General features: G+C 51.5%; 1 protein-coding gene across 1 annotated transcript in view; it reads left to right on the top strand.

Annotated features, from left to right (window-relative positions):
- NSG2 (neuronal vesicle trafficking associated 2) overlaps positions 1 to 13,067 on the top strand; it is a 56,526-nt gene extending 43,459 nt beyond the window's left edge. The window contains exons 4-5 of the mRNA XM_030327379.1: positions 10,202 to 10,312; positions 11,231 to 13,067. Coding sequence (XP_030183239.1) covers positions 10,202 to 10,312; positions 11,231 to 11,422 — 303 coding nt within the window. The 3' untranslated portion in view covers positions 11,423 to 13,067. The remainder of the gene's footprint in view (positions 1 to 10,201; positions 10,313 to 11,230) is intronic.
- The last annotated feature ends 6,004 nt before the right edge of the window (positions 13,068 to 19,071 follow it).

The raw sequence follows: 19,071 nt of genomic DNA, 5'->3' as shown, positions 1-19,071 counted from the left end.
GTAAAGTCATTGCCATCTGTGAAATGGGCACATTGATAATACCTTCCCCACCGAGTTTTGAGGACATGAAATGTACGTGCTCCATGGGTGCTAACTAAGGTCATTATCACAGGCGGGGCCCATCCCGAAGGCTTCATGCATTACCACATGCTGTCTTACAATAGCCAGTATGAGGTAGCCATCAGTATCACCCCCATTTTAGAGAGAAGTAGGTCAGGGATTCCCAAGGGCAAGCAACTTGCCCAGGGTCACACAGCAGGTTAGTGACAGAGCTGGGCTTTCGGTCAAGACAATCTGGCTCTAAAGCTCTACTCCAGTGAAGAGCTTGGTGCTAGGGAGAGGGCTAGGGGAACCAGAATGTCACCGGGGCAGAATTTATGGAAGCTACCATCCCCTCGCACTTTCCACTCAAGGCCTATTGTCAGGATCTTTGGGACCGAGCCAGGAGCAAGGCACCGGGTGGCCTAATTCCGTCTCTGGAGGTTCCAGCTGTCACACGCAAAAAGATGAATGTGTGTCGGGCAGCTCCGTTTTTATGTCCCCACAAAGTTTAATTTCCCCGATGTGAGTGGTTGGATTGCTTTGAGGTTTCCAGGGTTTGCATTTTTCATAAAAAGGGCGGTTTATTGGGCATTGTGATGCCGCGAGGCTCTAGTACATGAATGTTAATGAAATTCATGGTTCCTGCCATAATGAGGATCTTAGATCCTTGGCAGTCGGTGGAAGGGTTCTGTTTTTCTCCTCTGTCTTCCTAACTCCTGGGATTTCCACGTCTAGGTGACATACCCCTAGCAAGTTTAGAGTCCGCGCTGTCTTGTTTCGTTGCACTATTCCAAGCCAAGGCAGCAGCAGGACAGAAACGTGTTTACCAAAAGGCAGTGGTTAGGGCGGGGGGAACTGCAGGATCAAATATTCCAGACTTCCAATCCGGCTCCGCTACTCAATTACCAGGTGGCCTGGGGCCAGCTACATTGTGCCTCTGTGCGTTTGTTTGCACAGCTGTCAAGTGTGGGTAATAATTGGGCTTGTAGGTTTACCGTGAAAGATTTTAAAAGATAACACACAAAAAGTGCTCGACACAGTACCCAGCACAGTACTGCACAGGCGGTAAGTGATTGCTGTTGTTGGTTAAGCTCCCCCCCTCCCTGCCCTCCCCGTGCACCAGGACAGCCCCAGGCAACGTTACAGGCGTCATCTTATTTAATCCTCCCAGGGGTCCTGTGGGCTGGGATTTTTGCCCCCATTTAACAGATGAGGAAACGGGCTCAGAGAGGTGAAGTGTTTGCCCCAGATCACACAGCTCACCAGAGACAGACGCAGGGTGAGAACCCTATTGGGTTGGGGTCTCCCACCCCCTCCAAAGAACTTCGTGGACACTGCCCAGAATGGTGGGTCTGTCCTCCCAGCCATCTGAAGGAAGCCTCTCATCTTTGACCGGCACAGCAGACAGACAAGGAAATCACTTCAGGGGCAACCAAGAATTCTTCCAGCAGCAGGCAAACGACTGCAGACGACCTCGTGCAATGATTGTATCCAGTCACCCTGCAAGGCTGCGGAACAGTTAAGAAGGGCCCTGGAAATTCGCTGCTGGCAGTGCTTTGTGCCAAAAAATGAGAAACGGGGTGTGGGGTAGGGAATGTGGGATATGCATTCGCATCCGCCTGGCCCCCTACCCCGTGCCAGCTCGTGAGCTGGAAGCTGGGGCCAAAGAGACAAACAAGATCAGGTCCCTGCCCCTGTGACACACACTCAAGAGAACAGACAACCGTGGTACGGGAGCTGAGCGCTAAGTGGTGCAGGAAAAAAAAAATGTAGTGAGGGCACAAGTAGGCAAGGGAAGGCTTGCCAGCAAAGGCAACATGCTGTGAGTTGGGTTTTGAAGCATGACTAGGAGTTCACTAAAGGGGGAAGGGCTGAGAAAGCGCACCAGAGCCACACACGTTGAGAAAAGTGACGGCCTTCCCGAGTGGTCGGAGCTTCTGAAGAACACGCCGAGGAACGTGGCAGGTGACAGGGAGAAATCAAGGAGCTCTCCCAGGTCCAGCATGGCCGGCCACTGTGGGAGGGCACTACAGTGGCCGTGGCAGAACACATTACCGCAAACCATGTGGCTTAATGCAATAGAAATTTAGTCTCACGGTTCTGGAGACCAGAAGTCCAAAATCAAGGCAGGCTTGCGCACCCTCTGAAGGGTCTTTCCCTGCCTCTTCTGGATTCTGGTGGCTTCAGCTGTCCCTCGGCTCACCAGGGTATCATTCCAGTTTCTGCCTCTGTATTCAAATGACCCCTCTTCTCCTTGGGTGTTCGTCTTCCTCTGTGTGTCCCGTAGAAGGGCACTTACTCTTGGATTTAGAGCCGGCCCGCAGAGTCCAGGATGATTTCATCTTAAGATCTTTGACTTAATTGTACCTACAAAGACTTCATTTCCGAATAAGGTCACATTTACAGGTTCCAGAGATTAGGACATGCACGTATCTCTTGGGGGGGGCCACTGCTCAACTCACTCCAAGGCTTCACGTTATCTGATGTAATCCTCCAGATTCTGAGAGGCAGAAACCATTGTTGTTCCCCTTTTACGCAAGAGGAAACTCGCCAAAAGGGTAGCCTTTATGAGAGCAGGGACCTCCCCTGTCCTTGGCGTCGGATGCCCAATGTGTAGAATTATTTTTGGCACATTGTAGGTGCTCAGCTGATATTTAGCGAATAAATGCCTTATGGGGAATATCTCATGGGCTGAAGAGCCCGGGCCAATACTTTATTGAGTTAGACTCCAGTCTGTATTGTTTAATTAACTGTATGAGTCCGACAATGAGGTAGCCTCTCTGTGCCTTAGTTTCCTCATCCAAAAAAAATGAAGATGTATCTACCTCATAGGGCTGTTGGGCGGCTTACAAGGATAAATCCATATCCAGTGCCCAAAACAGTGCCTGGCACATAACCAGTGCTTAGTAAATAGAAATGCGAAGTGTTATTCCACACTGCCGCTCAAGAGGGGAAGCAGACCAGGGGTGGTTAATTATGGCGCACTGAGAAAAGTGCCAGGGAGCTGTGAGCAGCCAGGGGAGGGGCTAAGAAGACTTTTGGGGAAGACTTTGGGGAAGAGGAGCTACCTGATCGGGGTCATACAGGGCCAGCAGGTGCAAGAGCGTAGAGGTGGGGGAGTCAGGGTGCAACAGGCAGTGGGAGGAAGGGGGCTGAGCCCCAGGGGGGGATGTTGAAGACAAATCAGGAAAGGCCTTGTCTTCTGACTGAGGTGGAAGATACCGGGCTGGTTCTGGAATGGAGAGGTCAAGGTGCCGTTTAGGCGCCTCAGTGTATTGTCTGCACCTAGCTGCTACCAACTGTGGGAACTCGGGCAAGTCACTTAACCTCTCAGAGCCTCAGTTTATCCGTTGGCTAAGTGGGGATAATAATGCTACCTGTTGCCTACAATTGTGCCAATATTCACAGACAGTGAGTTCCCAATAACTCTTAGCACCTATGATTAGTATTGCTATTCCTACCACTGTTACTGTCATTGTATGGACATATGGCTCATGGTGGGTGGTCGTTATGGCCCCTGTCTTGGCACGGCTTTGCCAGAACTGTGAGCTGCATACCCTGTGTTGAGTTCTTTGTCTTCTCTCTCTCTGACCTACGCTTGAAAGTTTGAGGAGAAATCTCAGGCAGGTGTTAGCGGATTCCAACCCAAATCCTGATCCTTTTCAAGGTTAAGGTGCTTTCGTTTGAGCGGGTGCTGGGGAGCTGTAGTGGATGGGATTGAGAATAGGGGATGGAAAAGACCAGAAGGCCAAGTGCAGGTAATTCAGCGCTCCATCCAGGATACACGCAACGTGGTTTGGACCAGGTTGCACGTCTGTCTGCTTGTGTATGTCTGGGGAAGAGTGTGTGTGTGTGTGTGTGTGTGTACGTGCGTGTGTGTGTGTGTGTGTGTGCACCCGTGCATTGCACGGTCTTCATTCGATTCAGCATTCCAGTTCAGGAGATGTTTACTCGTCCCCCTGTGTAGGAGTCATGGTGCTGGGCACAGAGGAAAAGATGAGATATACTCACTGCCTGAAGCATTCCCTGGGAAACGGAGGGTTCAGAGGTATGAAGAGGTCATGATGACAGAGTAAGCACCCTCAGAGCAGCCTCAGAAGACCCTGCCCAGAGCCGGGCAGAGAGGGGACAGCGGGGCTGGACGGAAAGGCTGAGGAGCCATTCTCCCTGACGAGGAAGGACACACGGGAGTTCCGGGCTGAGAAGCACAAGGACAGGAGAACTCTGTGGGGCTGGGCATGGCTGGAGGGGACCGTGTGGAGCCAGGGAGTGGTGGCCGGAGCTGGAGGCTGGCAGAGACGGGCCAGACTGGCCCTGGGAGGCGAGGCTGAGCAGGTTGTTAGCTGCAAGCACGGGGATGGATGTCGTGGGAAGTGCCTCTCCTGGACAGGACAAGGGTGACCTTGGTCTCAAAGCCCTATGGTGCCTCATCTCAGCGGCCTCTCCTCTTGTCCCCTGCCTCAGCTACACTGCTCCTTCCAGGCCCACTGGGACCCTAGACTCTCTCTGTGGGTCTTTGGGCTGGCACCTCGTCCTGGGCCACTCTCTTAGGTGGAGCCCCTTCTCCCACCCTGGCCCACCCTATCCCTGGTCCGCACAGTTCCGGGTCCTGCTCAGGGCTCGTTTCATAATTATTTCTTTGCGATTCGCTTGTTCAGCATCTGATCCCGTCTCCGCCATAAGCTCTGGAGGCGATGACCGTATGGCAGCAGCTGGCCCGCTGTGGGCCCTGCATCAATGTGTGTGTGGAGCGGATGCCCGGATGAACGCGCGAGGGGCGGGCCCGGAGACGGGGAGCGGCGGGTATTCCCAGCGGTGAGGATGCCATCTCTGCAGAAACCCAAATCCAGCCTGGATTTATTTCTAGTCCCAGGTTGTTGCATCGAGAAGTGGGGCCGAGGGCTTTGGGGCCTCTCTGAGGCTAGATGATCGAGTCAGTGACTCCTGGCGTGTAGTTAGGTTTTCACATTCCGAGGTGCTCGTGGGGAGGTGGGAGCTTCTCTCTGGGGTCCTCTCTGGGGATCCCCCTCTGTGCTGGGAGTTTTACTGTAGGGACCAAAGCACTAACGAATCTGCCAGAAAGGGATAGGCCAGCTGAGGACGGCCGGCTCCCCCGGATGCCCCGTGGAGACCCCTCCTCAGGGAGTAGCTCATCCAGGTACCACAACGGGAACTTTGGTCTACTCCTACTCCCCATTTCCCTTCCGACAACCAATGCTGCTCAGCTCACAAGAATCCAGACCAGCCCTAATGTCACCCTTCGTCCCCAGAGTCCCCTCCCTCCTTCCCTTTCACCTCACTCTGCTTACCTCCCAGGAGCTTCTCAAAACATCCACCCCTCCACCCTCACGGCCCCAGGCCCGGTCTCAGCGCTGGGGGCATGGCCTCACGCACCAGCTCTCGCTGGCCTCTCTGCCTCCAGCCCCTGCAAACCTGCCTCCGTGTTGCTCACAGAGGCATCGTTCCAAAACATAATTTGTATCCTGTCACTTCCCTCCTTAAGACCTTCAGGGGCTCCCTGTTCCCCTGGAGATAAAGCCCAAGTTGTAGCCTGGCCCTTCCTTATCAGTTCTCTTGCCACCATCCCGTTGCGCCAGACCTCTCTCTTCCTCATTTGCATCCTCTGGGCCAGCCACGGTGAACCATGTGATGCTTCCAGAACAGTCCCAGCTTCCACCCCGTGGCAGATACGACTTCTCTGCTCAGAACCTTCTTCCTTCCCTATCCTGGCGTTCCTCCCTGGAGTCACTTCCAACGTTGCCTCCTCCAGGAGGCCTTCCCTGATCCACTCCCCGGCCCCCCACTCCCAGACTGGTTAGGCCCAGAAGTCCCCTGGGCTGCTGCCCTCACGGTGCCAGCCCTTGCACGTGCCCGCCCCCATCTGTCCACCTCTCCCTCACCCAGCAGGCTGTGAGGCTCCGAGGGAGGGCCTGTGCTTCATTCACAGCCCTGTGTTCCCTGACAGGCTTTTAGGAAATGACTGGCTTCCAGCTGCAGAAGTTACCAAGATTCAGGACAGGGACACACACTCTTCTTTGGTTCAAATGGCCTCTTCTCACCCTAGTTCCGGGGCTATGGAACATGTGGAAGGAGTTAGACTCGCTCAGCAAAGCCCCTCGGGTGGGTGGCACTTCTGGCGTCCTTCTCAGCACCAGACCCTTGTCTCTGGCAGTGACATAGGGCACCCTGCCCAGCGCCCCCGTGCCACACTCTTCCCTACACTTCTTGTGCACGACAGCCACCTTGGGGCTTGGACTCGACCATCAGAGACGCTGGGGTGATTGGTCCGGGGCAGGTCCAGAGCATCAGCATTATTTCAAACACTGCCCAGGTGATTCTAAGAATGGGTAGCCAGCTTGAGAACCACTCACACCTAGTCATGCTACGGTGGCGGTCCTCGTCCCTGGTTGTGCGTTACAACCACCCAGAGAGTTCATAAGATTGCCCATGTCCTGGACCCACCGTCCCTGACCCAATACATCAGAATCCTGGCCTCAGCACTGATTCCTACAGGACCTTCCCTCCCACCTTCCTCCCCTCCCTCCTTCTCTCTTCTTGTTCTAGAAACACTTGTTGTGGGGCGCCTGGGTGGCGCAGTCGGTTAAGCGTCCGACTTCAGCCAGGTCACGATCTCACGGTCCGGGAGTTCGAGCCCCGCGTCGGGCTCTGGGCTGATGGCTCAGAGCCTGGAGCCTGTTTCCGATTCTGTGTCTCCCTCTCTCTCTGCCCCTCCCCCGTTCATGCTCTGTCTCTCTCTGTCCCAAAAATAAATAAACGTTGAAAAAAAAAATTAAAAAAAAAAAAAAAAAAAAAGAAACACTTGTTGTGCTTAACCGGTCCAGCTCTGGGACCGCTATGGTAAATCACACCCTGCCCCTCCTAGATGGGGGTTGTTCACTCAGGGACATTAGGAAGGGAAGGGCCTCTGTCCCCTTAAGGGGAATGTGTCCCATGGGCAGGTGTGCTGGGCCCTGCTCCAGCTCCCGGTGCTTCCTCCTCCTCACCGACCTGCTGCTGACTTGGGGACGCGCATGCTGGGCTAGGCAAAGAGACTGTCTCTGCCCAGTCAGGGCTTGGGATCGCACATGGTCACATTAGGATGGGGGCTTTCTGGGGGCTCCCCAAGACCCCGCATCGGGTCAGCAGTGGTGGCGGGCGGGGGGGGCTGCACCTTGCCACGCATGAGGTCTACAGCTGCCCTTTGTGGGTGGCTGCGTCTGCAAGCATGTCTGGGTCTGTCTCACGCGCAGCTCTGGTGAGGGGATGCTAGCAGGACCTTAAGGTCCTTTTGAGGGACAGAATCAACCTGAACTCTGGGCACGTGTCTTTCAATCGGGGTAAAATTCGCATATAATATTAACTGAAGCAAAGAACTCGGGGCCATTCAACGCATTCACAGTATTGGGCAAACTACCACCTCTCCCTAGTTCCAAAACATTTTCGTCACCCCAGAAGGAAACTCGGTTCCCATGAGCTGTCACTTGCCACTCCCCTTACCCCCAGGCCCTGGCAACCACCGATCTGCATTCCGTCTCTATGCGTATGGACAGACGATGTGCTTCTTCATCCATCACTTGATGGACATTGGGGCTGTTTCTGCCTTTGGCTATTGGGAAATCTGGGCATTGAAAATTCTTTCCGTCTACTTCACACATCCGCTGACCAGGTATTCCTAGGTCCTTAACATTAGCTAGTGACCTTGTACTCATCAAGTACTATCTTCAGAGTGTGTAAGGGGGTGTATGCGGGTTTGGGGCATCTCTCGCTTGCTCCAGGTTCCAGCCTCTGCTGGTATCTCCAGCTCTCTCCACATCTTACCCGAGTGCTTCTGGTCTGATCTCTGCGCTCCCCCACGCCAACCTTGGGCAGGAGGCTGCTGAGGGTTCAGCGTGCACCCGGAGGGGGTGCACAGTGCACTGTGCTGACGAGAGTTTAGAAGTGACTTTCACATGTCACCATCTAGAGCTACCTTTTCCTCCATCCTTTCACCACTTCTGACATCAGATGTGCGGTGGTGTTCCCACACCAAGTAATCCTCCAATTCTCGGTGGACGCTGAGTAGACGTCCTAGAATTTAGCTGGACTCTGACGCTGGCCGCTGGAGTTAGTGCAGACCCCACCCCCCCCCAAGGTTAAGGGCTCAGTCCCACAAGACTGCCCCAGTTCAGATGCGGGTCCCAAGTCCCAGGTTGCATCTGTACTCCTCACCGACTCGCCGTTCACTGGGGGCTCCTACAACCTCCTCTCCGGTTTTGATAATTTGCTAGAATGGCTTACAGAACTCAGTAAAGTGCTTTACTTAGTATTACTGATTTGTTACGAAGGATACAAACGAACAGCCCCCAGGGGAGATACACAGGGCAAAGTCTGGAAGGGTCCTGAGCACAGGGCATCTGTCCCCGCGGAGAGTACAGGATGAGTCGCACTCCCCCCATATGGACGCGTTCTTGTTCACCAACATGGACGTTCTCTGAATCTCTTCAGTTAATACTTTTATAGAGGTTTCGTTACATAGGCGTTATTGATGAAATCACTGGCCATCAGCGATTGAACTCAATCTCTCCCCTCCCCCGGGGGGCGAGGGGATGGGGTCGAAAGTTCCAACCCTCTAATCACTTGGTTGATTCCCTGGCAACTGACCCCTATCCGTCGGGATTTTCCAAAAGTCCCGTCGTTAACATAAACTCAGGTGTGGTCGAAAGGGACTTGTTATGAATCCTAAAAAACACTCCTTTCATCTTTATGGATCTGGGCTATTTCAGGAACTGGGCACAAAACCCAAATATTGGAACAAAAGATGCTTCTAGTACTCTATCATTTAGGAAATTACAAGGGTTTTAGGAGTTCTGTGCCAGGAACTGGGAACAAGACCCAACTATATATTTTTCTTATATCATCATAGCACACTGTCCTAAAACTTTATATACACACGCAGCCACATAGACTTCCATCCCCTCTGTCCTTCCTGGTTTGGGAAGGAGATAGGATTGAGGACCCCTTAGGTTGATTTGATTTTTATCCTGAATCAAAGAAATCTTCTCTCCGTGAGAGGAATTCTGCCCTATTTCTGGGCCAACTGACTCAAAAGGCCACCAGCTTTTAAAAATAACATGAAAAAACATTCTGCTTGTGACACGAGGCACCCAATGTCGTGGGGGTTACCCTACCACTTTGTACACGGAGTGGGATGGGGTCAGCGCAAGCCTGGAGGGAACCCTGAAAGTAGACATTTACTCCTTTCTGATAAATCCTCACGGTGCCCTCAGTCTGTTTAGCGTTGTGTTATTTTTTTAAAGCTTGCTTGTAGATAATGGTTAGGAGCTGGGCTTTCAGTGTGAGTAATTTAGAGACGGTTAGATGCTTCTGAGCAGAGAAGGGACGTGCCCTGACTTAGATTTTGAAAGGACCTCTCAGGTTGCTGTGCGTGACTGCGTTGCCTGGGTCGAGGAGGCTGCTAGTCAGGGGCTGCTTTGGAACTGCACACGAGAGAATTGTTGCTGGCTTGGCCGGGTTGGAGATGGCCGGGGTGGTAAGAAGCTAACGGATTACGGATATGTCGGAAGGGAGAAACAGTAAGTTCCGCTGTAGATTGGATGTCAAATGTGAGAAAAGGAGTCAAGGATGACTCCCAGAGTTTTGGACTGAGTGGAGCTGGGGAAAAAGGCAGGAGGAGCAGGGGGTTGGTTTGGTAACGCGTGCACGGTGTGTCTGCGGTGCCTATGGCACGTCCAAGTGGAGGTGGAAGGGCCGTTGTGTCTGAGATGGGAATTCAGTAGTGGTAGGGAGGGTGGTGGTGGAGGAAGGCGGGAGCGCCGGAAGGGACAGGTGGCTTAAGGATCACCACCCCCCTACCCTCCGTGCACGTGCACACAATTAACAGGAAACGTAAACGGGGAGAATCACGCTTGGGCCGAGAAGGGGCTTCGGAGAGTATCTAGCAGACGGGGGAAACTGAGGCCCAAAGAGTACAGGCGCTTTTCTCCAGGTCACCCTGCAGGTTAGTGACGGAGTGAGACAGAGTGCGTTCTCTGGGCCCCAGGCCCCTGCTCTTTCTGACGCGCCACGTGGCCTACAGCTCCGGAATTCGAAGGCGGCTGTGCGGCGGACGGAAGGCAGGGTGGGCTGAGGCTGGATGACTCCCAGTTTTGTGTTCCTCCAGGTCACCATTCTCGTCAGCCTGGCCCTCGCTTTCCTCGCCTGCATCGTGTTCCTGGTGGTTTACAAAGCCTTCACCTATGACCACAGCTGCCCAGAGGGATTTGTCTATAAGGTAAGGGGATTCTGGCAAGTGAGTGGCCCCCAGGTGACTGCCAGCTTCAGTCAGAGGGTTAATCAAGCTCACCCAAACTCAGGCAACCTCCCTGCAGACTTTTAAAATGGAAGATGCGTCACGCAAGGAGTTTCACGAAGGACTTGGCTTCCTTCCGGCAGGCCGTAGAGTTCTTCCTCCCAGATAGTGCTCTCCAGAGTCGGGAGTCCGGAGGTGGTCCCACTTTGGGGTGCAGGCCGGCGGTCAGGGAGAGCTCACTCCTGCTTGAGATAGGCTGGTCCCTCTACAGAAAGCTCGGCCCTGGCTCACCAGTCTTCCGGTTTGATGTCTGATTCCCAGGTCCTGTGGTGGCCCCGTAGAGATGCGAGCACAGGGGGTGGGTGCTTTTGACGTCTCCCTGAGTCCTACTGGTGGGCCCTTTGCCCTGCACCCCGCTCTGGGCTCCTTCCCTTGAAAAACCGAACCAGCTACGTGGCTTTAGGGCATCTCCTCGCCCCTCTGAGCCTCAGTTCTCTTGCCTGCAAAATGGGCTCCGGGAATACCTGCCCCCAGGATTTTTGTGAGGCCTTAAAGGAGAGAATTTAGGTAAAACCAGTTAGCAAAGGACCTGTTAGATGATGGGCTCTCGACAAATATCAGTTGCACTAAAGACAGAATCTGCTTTACAGCAAAATCAGGTGATAGAAATATTTATAAATTGCCATTTACCGAGTCCCTATTATAAGTCACACCCTTTCTTTGCTATTTGCATAAACATTACCTGAGTTGTAATGTGGCCTGGCCCAGGCCAGGTGACATCGCCTGGCCTCTGGCTGAGAACCCTATGTGGCGATGGCCCCCAGACGGGGGGGCCCCGGCGTAGGTTGGGTTGGAAGCAGTCTGCTGAGCTCCCCCTGACTCTGTCTCTCTCGTCCTCAGCACAAGCGCTGTATCCCGGCCTCTCTGGATGCTTACTACTCATCCCAGGACCCCAATTCCAGAAGCCGCTTCTACACGGTCATCAGCCACTACAGTGTGGCCAAGCAGAGCACTGCTCGGGCCATCGGGCCGTGGCTGTCGGCGGCTGCTGTCATCCATGAGCCCAAGCCGCCCAAGACCCAGGGCCATTAGAGGCCCACCCCCAGCCAGAATGGGGGGTGCGGAGGGGGACCCCCCCATTGGCTAAGCCAAGCTCCAGTTACAAGACACCACTGTACTCCTGGGATATGGGGGTGGGGGCGGGGCCGGGGTGGGTAGGGGGAGGGAACTCACCGAAAATATCGTGCACTGGAGTTGTCTGAATCGATATTTCTTTTTGTCTTTTGGTATTGTTGATTCGTCCCCAAGTCAGGATTATGTACAAAGGCATGTTTCGTGTTGATTGTTCCCATGTAAGATATTTTCAAAGCCACTGCTTATTACTTGTTAGGAAAATTTAAAAACAGGAAGGGAAACAAAATGAACAGAAAAAGAGTCAACTGGCTGGATCTGGAAGACGCTGACGGGCCGTAAAGAGCACAGCCTCTGGGCTTCTTAGCAGAGAAACTGTAGTTTCAGCATGGGGTTTGGAAGGTACCGAAAATGTGAGTGATGCAGGCTGGGGCTGTGTGGCTGGCCTCTGGTCTGCAGGAGAGGACTATGGGAAGTTAGGACCGGCCTAGCTGGAGAGAAGGGCTGATTTCGGCATTGGTAAGCCCGGAACACACACGACCCAAAGTGAGGAGCTCCCACCACCGGTGTGTTTGGCCAAATTAGCACAAATTGTCCATATGGGAATCTAAGCTAGGGCTCGGGCTGACCCAGGGAGCCCGGGGATGGATACAAGCAAACTCTGAGCAGCAGGCAGACGTTCTCTGTCTTTTTCTAGTGTTTCTAGATCTACACGTGGGTACTGCCTATGTTTAAGGGACAGCAAGGGTGGAGAGAGAGGAGAGGAGGAGAGGAGAGGAGAGGAGAGGAGAGGAGAGGAGAGGAGAGGAGAGGCTGCGGGAAGAAAGAAGGCACAGGACAGGCAGATATAACATTCGGCCAACCTAGACCACATTTTAAAATTCGTGTTTGTTCTTCTTATGATAAGGGTCATAACCAGGAGCCTCAGGTGACAGCCAGGGAGACGTAAAGATAGGGGCTGCAGCAGTGCCAAATCAGTCCTCAGAGAAGCTGAAAAATGTGGACCGTCTTTTGCCCACCTGTTGCACTGACAGCCGTTGGACAAGCACCCAAAGTCCCCAATCTAGTTTCAGAAGCTCCTGGCTAGGGGGGCAGCATCTGGCATTGGCCGGGCCTCCTGCTGCCTGGGACCACATCAGCCTGTGCCTGCTCCCACCCAGCTCTCCTGCAAAGGGTTCCGGGAGGCCCATGCTGTGGGAGGTGGCTCCAGGGCCAGAACTGGCTGGGAGAGTTGGTTATTCGAGATGCAGTACCGTTTCCCCATGAAGCGGTGACAGGCCGTTTAACGGGCATTTTCTCCTGGCTTGCTATGTTGCCGAAAACTTCGTACCCAACAGCCGGGTAATAACACTGGCATAGCTCAAACTATCCTGCCAAACGCGATCATCTGACGTTCCTCCTCCCACCACATCCCCTCCAGTCACCTGTAAATTCATTTGTCATCGAAGCGGAATAACAAATTGTCCCTAGCAACACCGCTGAGCGCTTTATAATTTTGTGGTGTATTTTTGTCCGTAGGCAGCAGAGGCTGAAGTATTTTTTGGTGTAACTCTTGAACTTTTCTGACAGGAAACAAATAAAGATAGATGTGTCTGAAAAGTCTTGACCTCCCTTTGCCACTTTCTTTGTCTTCGGGCTCGGTGAGCCTGGTGGGGGAGGGAAGATGCTGGGGCCAGAGTGGGCTCTGGGGGCAGAGTATCCTGTTAGGCTGGGGCTGGAAATGGGCTGTGGGGGGAAATCTCCGGCGGGCGGGCCCGGAAATGATGCTATGGTCAGAAGCTGGGGCTAAGAGATACACCTGGTCCCTTGTCTTACAGTGCAGCGTCCTTCACCCCTTCAGTATCAGCTGAGCACCCGTGGAGGGCCAGGCTGTGCCGGGCACGGGGCATTCAATGATGAATGATGCATAGTCACCGCCCTGACGTCTGGAGACAGACCCGGATATGGGCACAGATATGGCACAAGGCAAGTTTGAGGATGCCACTGAGATAATACCATTGGCTGTGAGCCAACAGCTTGAGGAAGGAGGTGATGAGTGATCACTGGGGTCCTTTGCCTAATTAGCTGTAGGGTTTATTATAACCACGGCAGGGAGGAGCTGGTGACCCCCATTTTACAGAGAAAGCGACTGAGGCTCGCTCAGAGGGATAAAGACCCTAGGGCCATAGCAGATGAGCTGGGATCCGAACCCAGGTGCGTGTGATTCCTTTGTCCTCCCCCCCCCCCCAGCCCGCTTTTGTAAGACCTTGAGCAGCCCTGTCAAGGTTATAGTTCATTCCCCCCAAAGTCAAGTCACAGCTATCACAAAAGCAAACCGGCTCATTCTCCGCTGGGGCTTGGCATCAGTGGGTAAGATTAAGAACAGCCAACACGTGGGGCTGTTGTTCACCTGGTAGAACATGCAAATCTTGACGTCAGGGCTGTCAGTTGGAGCCCCACGTAGGGTGTCGAGATTACTTAAAAGCAAAAAATCTTAAGGAAAAACAAAAGAATAGCCAGCACTTGGATGCCCCTTGCTGCGTGCCGGGTGCTAAGCATGTCATATAACCCTCCACCAGCTCCATGAGGTAAGGACCCCCCCCCATCGTCGACGTCACTGTCGCCATGCTGACATCGTCCTCCCCACTTTGGGATGGAGGAATGTGGAGGCACGGAACCGTGCACACCCTGTACCAGGCCATGGGGTTAAGAAATGGCCGGGCCACGATTCTGACCCACAGGTTTTGGTACTGGGGTCTTAACCACGGTGCCCCTCGGCAGTAACTGCTCATCCCTGTACTTTGCTTGGTGGTTCGTGGTTTGTGTTCACGGCTCTTCTCAAACTTGGATGACCAGATATTGGAGGGAGAGACCGGGATTGACTCTGGGCAGAGTTGGAAGCTGAGGCTCCAAGCCCATTGCTAACACTGGGGATTGGGGCCATTCATGCATGCCTGGTGGGAAGGAGAAGGAAGATAGCAGGCCTCCTGCCTTTGGGGCTACACAGGCTGCTAAGCTCCGGCATTAGACAACCCTACCCGCACCCACAGAGCCCTGGAATTCAGCCTCTGTTCAGGGCACCGTGAAGCCAGGGCAGGGATCTGGGTTGGCATCCCACTCATCGAGGCAGGCTGACCATATGGCCAACGTGTAAACACCCGCTATTTTTTTCAATTACACAAAGTCAACTGAAGACTTAATGAACACATGTTCAAACATTCTGTCATAAATGGATTTGCCACTCCATCGCCTCAAAAAATAAGCCAAAGTCATCTTTTTTCTGGAATGAAGAGACTGTGAGTGTGTGACCGGAAAGAAGGGAGAGGATGAGAGATAGGAGACGGGGGATAGACACTTCTGGTTTTAGGGGCAACCCTGGGGCCATGTGCTATTCTTGGTGGAGTCACAGCTTTCCCAGCAGAGCAAAAAGGAGGCTACCTAACTCCTCCCACAATACCTAAGGAATGGGGAGATTAGTTCTAGAACAGTTAACCAGAGGGGTTTGTCAGGGAAAAGCAGCTCTGGGTTTTGGAGGATGGGGTTTTGAGCACTGCTAGCTGATGGAGAGTTAGGGGAAGACAGGAAGTCATGATAAAACAGCACCTCGGTTCACAGAATAGGCTCCGTTTGTGGCTTTTGCACACTTTTTAACCTACTCACCGACATTGGGAACCGCTCCCTGGAGAGGCACGCAGTTGACAGGGAGATAAGACAGAAGGGAAGGTGTGAAGGAAGGGTGGAGGGGAGAGCGTGACAGTGTGGGTGTCAGTCAGGGGTCCTTGGGGGAACTGGCTTTAGAAGTAAGCCTTGAAGGACGAGTTGCATTTTGATGGTGAGAATTTATGAGTGTGGAGAGAAGACACCACTGAGCAGAGTGCTCCCCAGTAGCAGGAAGAGCACCACAGAGGTGTAGGGGAGAGACAGCTCTGGGCTACTCCTCACAAATGCTCCTGGGATGTCTCCTCCTTGCCTGTGCCGGATGCAAAGATTAAACACGCACAGGAAGTAGGGGCTGCTCCCCTGGGGCTCCCGACCCAGGCTGGGGGGGAGGGGAAGGGACAGGCATGAAGAGACAATTGCTGCACCTTGGGGAGAGGCAGTGATGGCACCAGGATATTCCCAGCTGTCAGTCACTTCAGGAGACATTTAGGGAGACATACATTTTTCTGGAAAATCGAAAGACTACCTGTCAGAACTGCTGTTGATCAACTTATCCTGCTCCCCTCACCCCTACGTTGTGTTCTAATCTGACTGGGGCATCACGTGGAAGGAAAAGGAGGAGGAGGAGGAGGAAGAGAAGGAGGAGGAAGAGGAGGGGGAGGAGGAGGAAGAGAGGAAGAAGAAGAAGAAGAAGAAGAAGAAGAAGGAGGAGGAGAAAGGGAAGGAGAAGAAGAAGAAAGAAACCCCTGACAATTTTTCCAAGAAGCACACATCACCATCTCTTTAGAAAAATAGAGCTCCTGAACAGTTGAGGCGGAAAAAAAAAAAAAAAAAAAAAAAGACTGGTTTCCATGGCAACATCAGTGTTGTTCCCCATAGACCAGACTCAAATCTGGCACAGCCGGGTGTTTATCTGATTCTGCCCTTTTGTCAGAGTTCATTAGTCAAAGTTGCCCTCAAAGATGGCCACCCCCTCTCCAGACACTCTCTACCTCTCTCTCTCTTCTCTCTTTGTCTTTCTCTGTCTCTGCCTCTCTGTCTCCTTCCAAGGGAAGGATGTCCAGAGGCTGTGGACTGAATTGCTGTAATTTATATTTCAACTCAAGGTCCCTGGTGAGTGCTGTGTTGGGTGTGGGTGGGCCTGTGGGAGAGGGGAAATGGAGTCCCTGGGAGGGGCGCTGCCCTTCCTGGATCTGTGGCCTTCCTCCCTCTCAGCTTCAGCCTCCCCATCTTTAAAATGGAGACAATAATGGTACCTAACTTACTTTGCCAGAACTCAATGAAATATTTAAAGATTTACCTATTTGCATTCAACAAATTATAGCTACTTTATCTGGAATAACCTCCCCAGTCAGCCTCAGTTCCCTCATTTGTAAATTGGAAATATTTATAAATAACCCCTCCCCCTAATAAGATTGCTATGGCTTAAAATAAGGCAGTTCTGTGAAGTGCCCATAACACAGAAATTGGTTACCTCCCACCTGCCCTTAGGAAGTTCATGGGCACCGCCCCCTCCTTCCAGGCATCCTTTACATGATCACCCCAGATGCCTTAACACAGACCACATGTCCTCATTTTCCTCATGTCTTCCAATAATTTTTTTTATTAAAATGATTTTTAATGTTTATTTTATTTTTGAGAGAGAGGGAGAGAGAGAGAGAGAGAGAGAGAGAGCAAGTGGGGGAGGAGCAGAGAGAAAGGGAGACACAGAATCCAAAACAGGCTCCAGGCTCTAAAATGTCAGCACAGAGCCTGACGCAGGGCTTGAACTCATGAACCGTGAGACCATGACCTGAGCTGATGCTTAACCGACTGAGCCACCCAGGTGCCCCTCCGATAACTTTTAATTTATAAATTCAGTCACACAAATATATCATTTTAATGATAACATTAATTTAGGCAATTTTGATCAAACTCTTTACATGTATCAAAAAAAATAACCATCCTACAGATTTTATTCAGATTTCACAAGTTTTCTACTAAAATTCTTTTTCTGTGCCAGGATATGTTCCAGGACCCCATGTGGTAGTTAGTTGTACCTGAGCCTCTGTCGATTTGTGACAGTTCCTCAGTCTTACTGTCTTTCACGACCTTGATACTTTGAAGACTGCGGGTCAGGTATTTTGTAGATTGTCCTTCAGTTTGGGTTTGTCTGATGTTTTCCATGGTTACATGGAGAATATGGATTTGGGGGAAGGATGACACAGACGAAATCTCCTGTTTTCAGAGCATCACCTCAGGGGGTGGGTGATAGTGATCTTACTCCTGGTGATGTTAACCTCGATCTTCAAGTTTAGGTGGTATTTGTTGGGCAGGTTTCCTCATTGTGATGTTACTATTTTTCTCTTTAATTAGTAAAAATTTGGGGAAGATACTTGGAGAATATACAAATACCCTGTATCTCCTTAAACTTGCACAAACTATTTTTAGCATTCATCAGTAGATCCTGCCTGCAGCAATTGTTACTGGAGTGTTCTAATAGTCGTTTTTTATTTCCCTCATTTCTTCTACATTTATGAATTGGGATTCTTCTGTAAGAAAGGGTTGTCCCTTCTTCTCATTGATTTGCTGATTCAATCATTTATTTATATTATTATGGACTCAGATATTTATTTATACTTTGGGTTATCATCAAATACTATCATTATTTATTTTACTGCTCAAATTGTTTCAGGTTTGTCTTTGGGAGTGCTTTCAGGTTAGCTCCCATGTTCTTTAAATATTTTTTTTTTTTTTGGTACTTCCTTATTTTCTGGCACCACGGATGTTCCAGGCCCATTGTGTGTTTTCCCTTTCCCAGATCTGGAATCAACCATGTTTCGAAGGAGCCCTGGTTCCCTCTTTGAGGAGTGGTGTTTAGAAACCAAGACCTGGGTATTGTGTGAGCTTATTGCTAGAGGGGTGTCATTGTTTCCAGACCTTCTCAGCAGGCAGGGTTTGGAAATCATAAATGTATCATAAATCATGTATACACCTCTGTCTCTCTTTTTGTCTATCGTCTACCATTTATCCATCTATAAAAATCAAACACGCATAAATTTATTTTGCTAACTCTGTTTCTCATGCAGAACCAAAGGGTTCATTCTAGCGTCCCCCACCCCGCCCCCCGCTTGCTTGCTCGCTATCTCTGACAGTGGAAAATATGATGTCATTATCTACTATGTATTTACTTATTTATTTGTCTCTAGTATACAGGTAAATTCATTTTAGATACATGCATTTTTTTGACACTTAGCATTTCTAACATCACTAGAGAGTTTTTGAATCGTTAACTTTGCGTTTGAGAGTCTGTCACTTTCCTTTGTGTTTAATTGTAAAGACTCACAGATAGAGCCATTTGTTTTCTGAACGTTAACACTTTTGGAGGTCAATGCCTTGTGTTATAGTGAAGCTCGGTTTCCCAAGGCCTCACCAGCGAGAGTAATGATGGGATCTTATTAACGACAATACCTTAAATGTCCTGAACACATGCCTCCATCTGCTCATGGAGGATTCCAGCTCCTCTTAAAGACCTTCCTCCCTGGCCCAGGTGGAGTCTCACATGTGCTTGAGACCAGATGTGAACCTGCTGGGTTCGGCTGGTCTGCTGAGCCCCACGGATGCCCCAGACGTTCTTAGACACTGCTGGACAATGTCACAGATACCTTAGAGTCCATGTGGTTTCGTTTCCTCAGGCTCTGGTGAGATAAGGGAAGACAGTGTTCCTTTGAATTTCTCTCTATTACCAGGGGCCCAGCGCACGACTGCTTGTGCCTCTAGAGCCCTATAGAGCTTTCTTTATTCCTTTATTGTACCCTCAGCATTCCTACCTCCTCTGTGCCTTACATGGGACCACTGTGTGAATCCACAGGGATTGCACTGAAAGACAAATGGGAGTAACACGCTTGGGTGGGAAGGAGATGACCGCCACCCTAACTCCTCCTATCTGCACCTATAGCAGGCTGTCAATCAATTGCATCTCTCTTTCTCCC

This window comes from Lynx canadensis, chromosome A1 (assembly GCF_007474595.2).
Source record: "Lynx canadensis isolate LIC74 chromosome A1, mLynCan4.pri.v2, whole genome shotgun sequence".
Taxonomy (NCBI): Eukaryota; Metazoa; Chordata; class Mammalia; order Carnivora; family Felidae; genus Lynx; species Lynx canadensis.
This window is presented reverse-complemented; position numbering and strand designations above follow the sequence as displayed.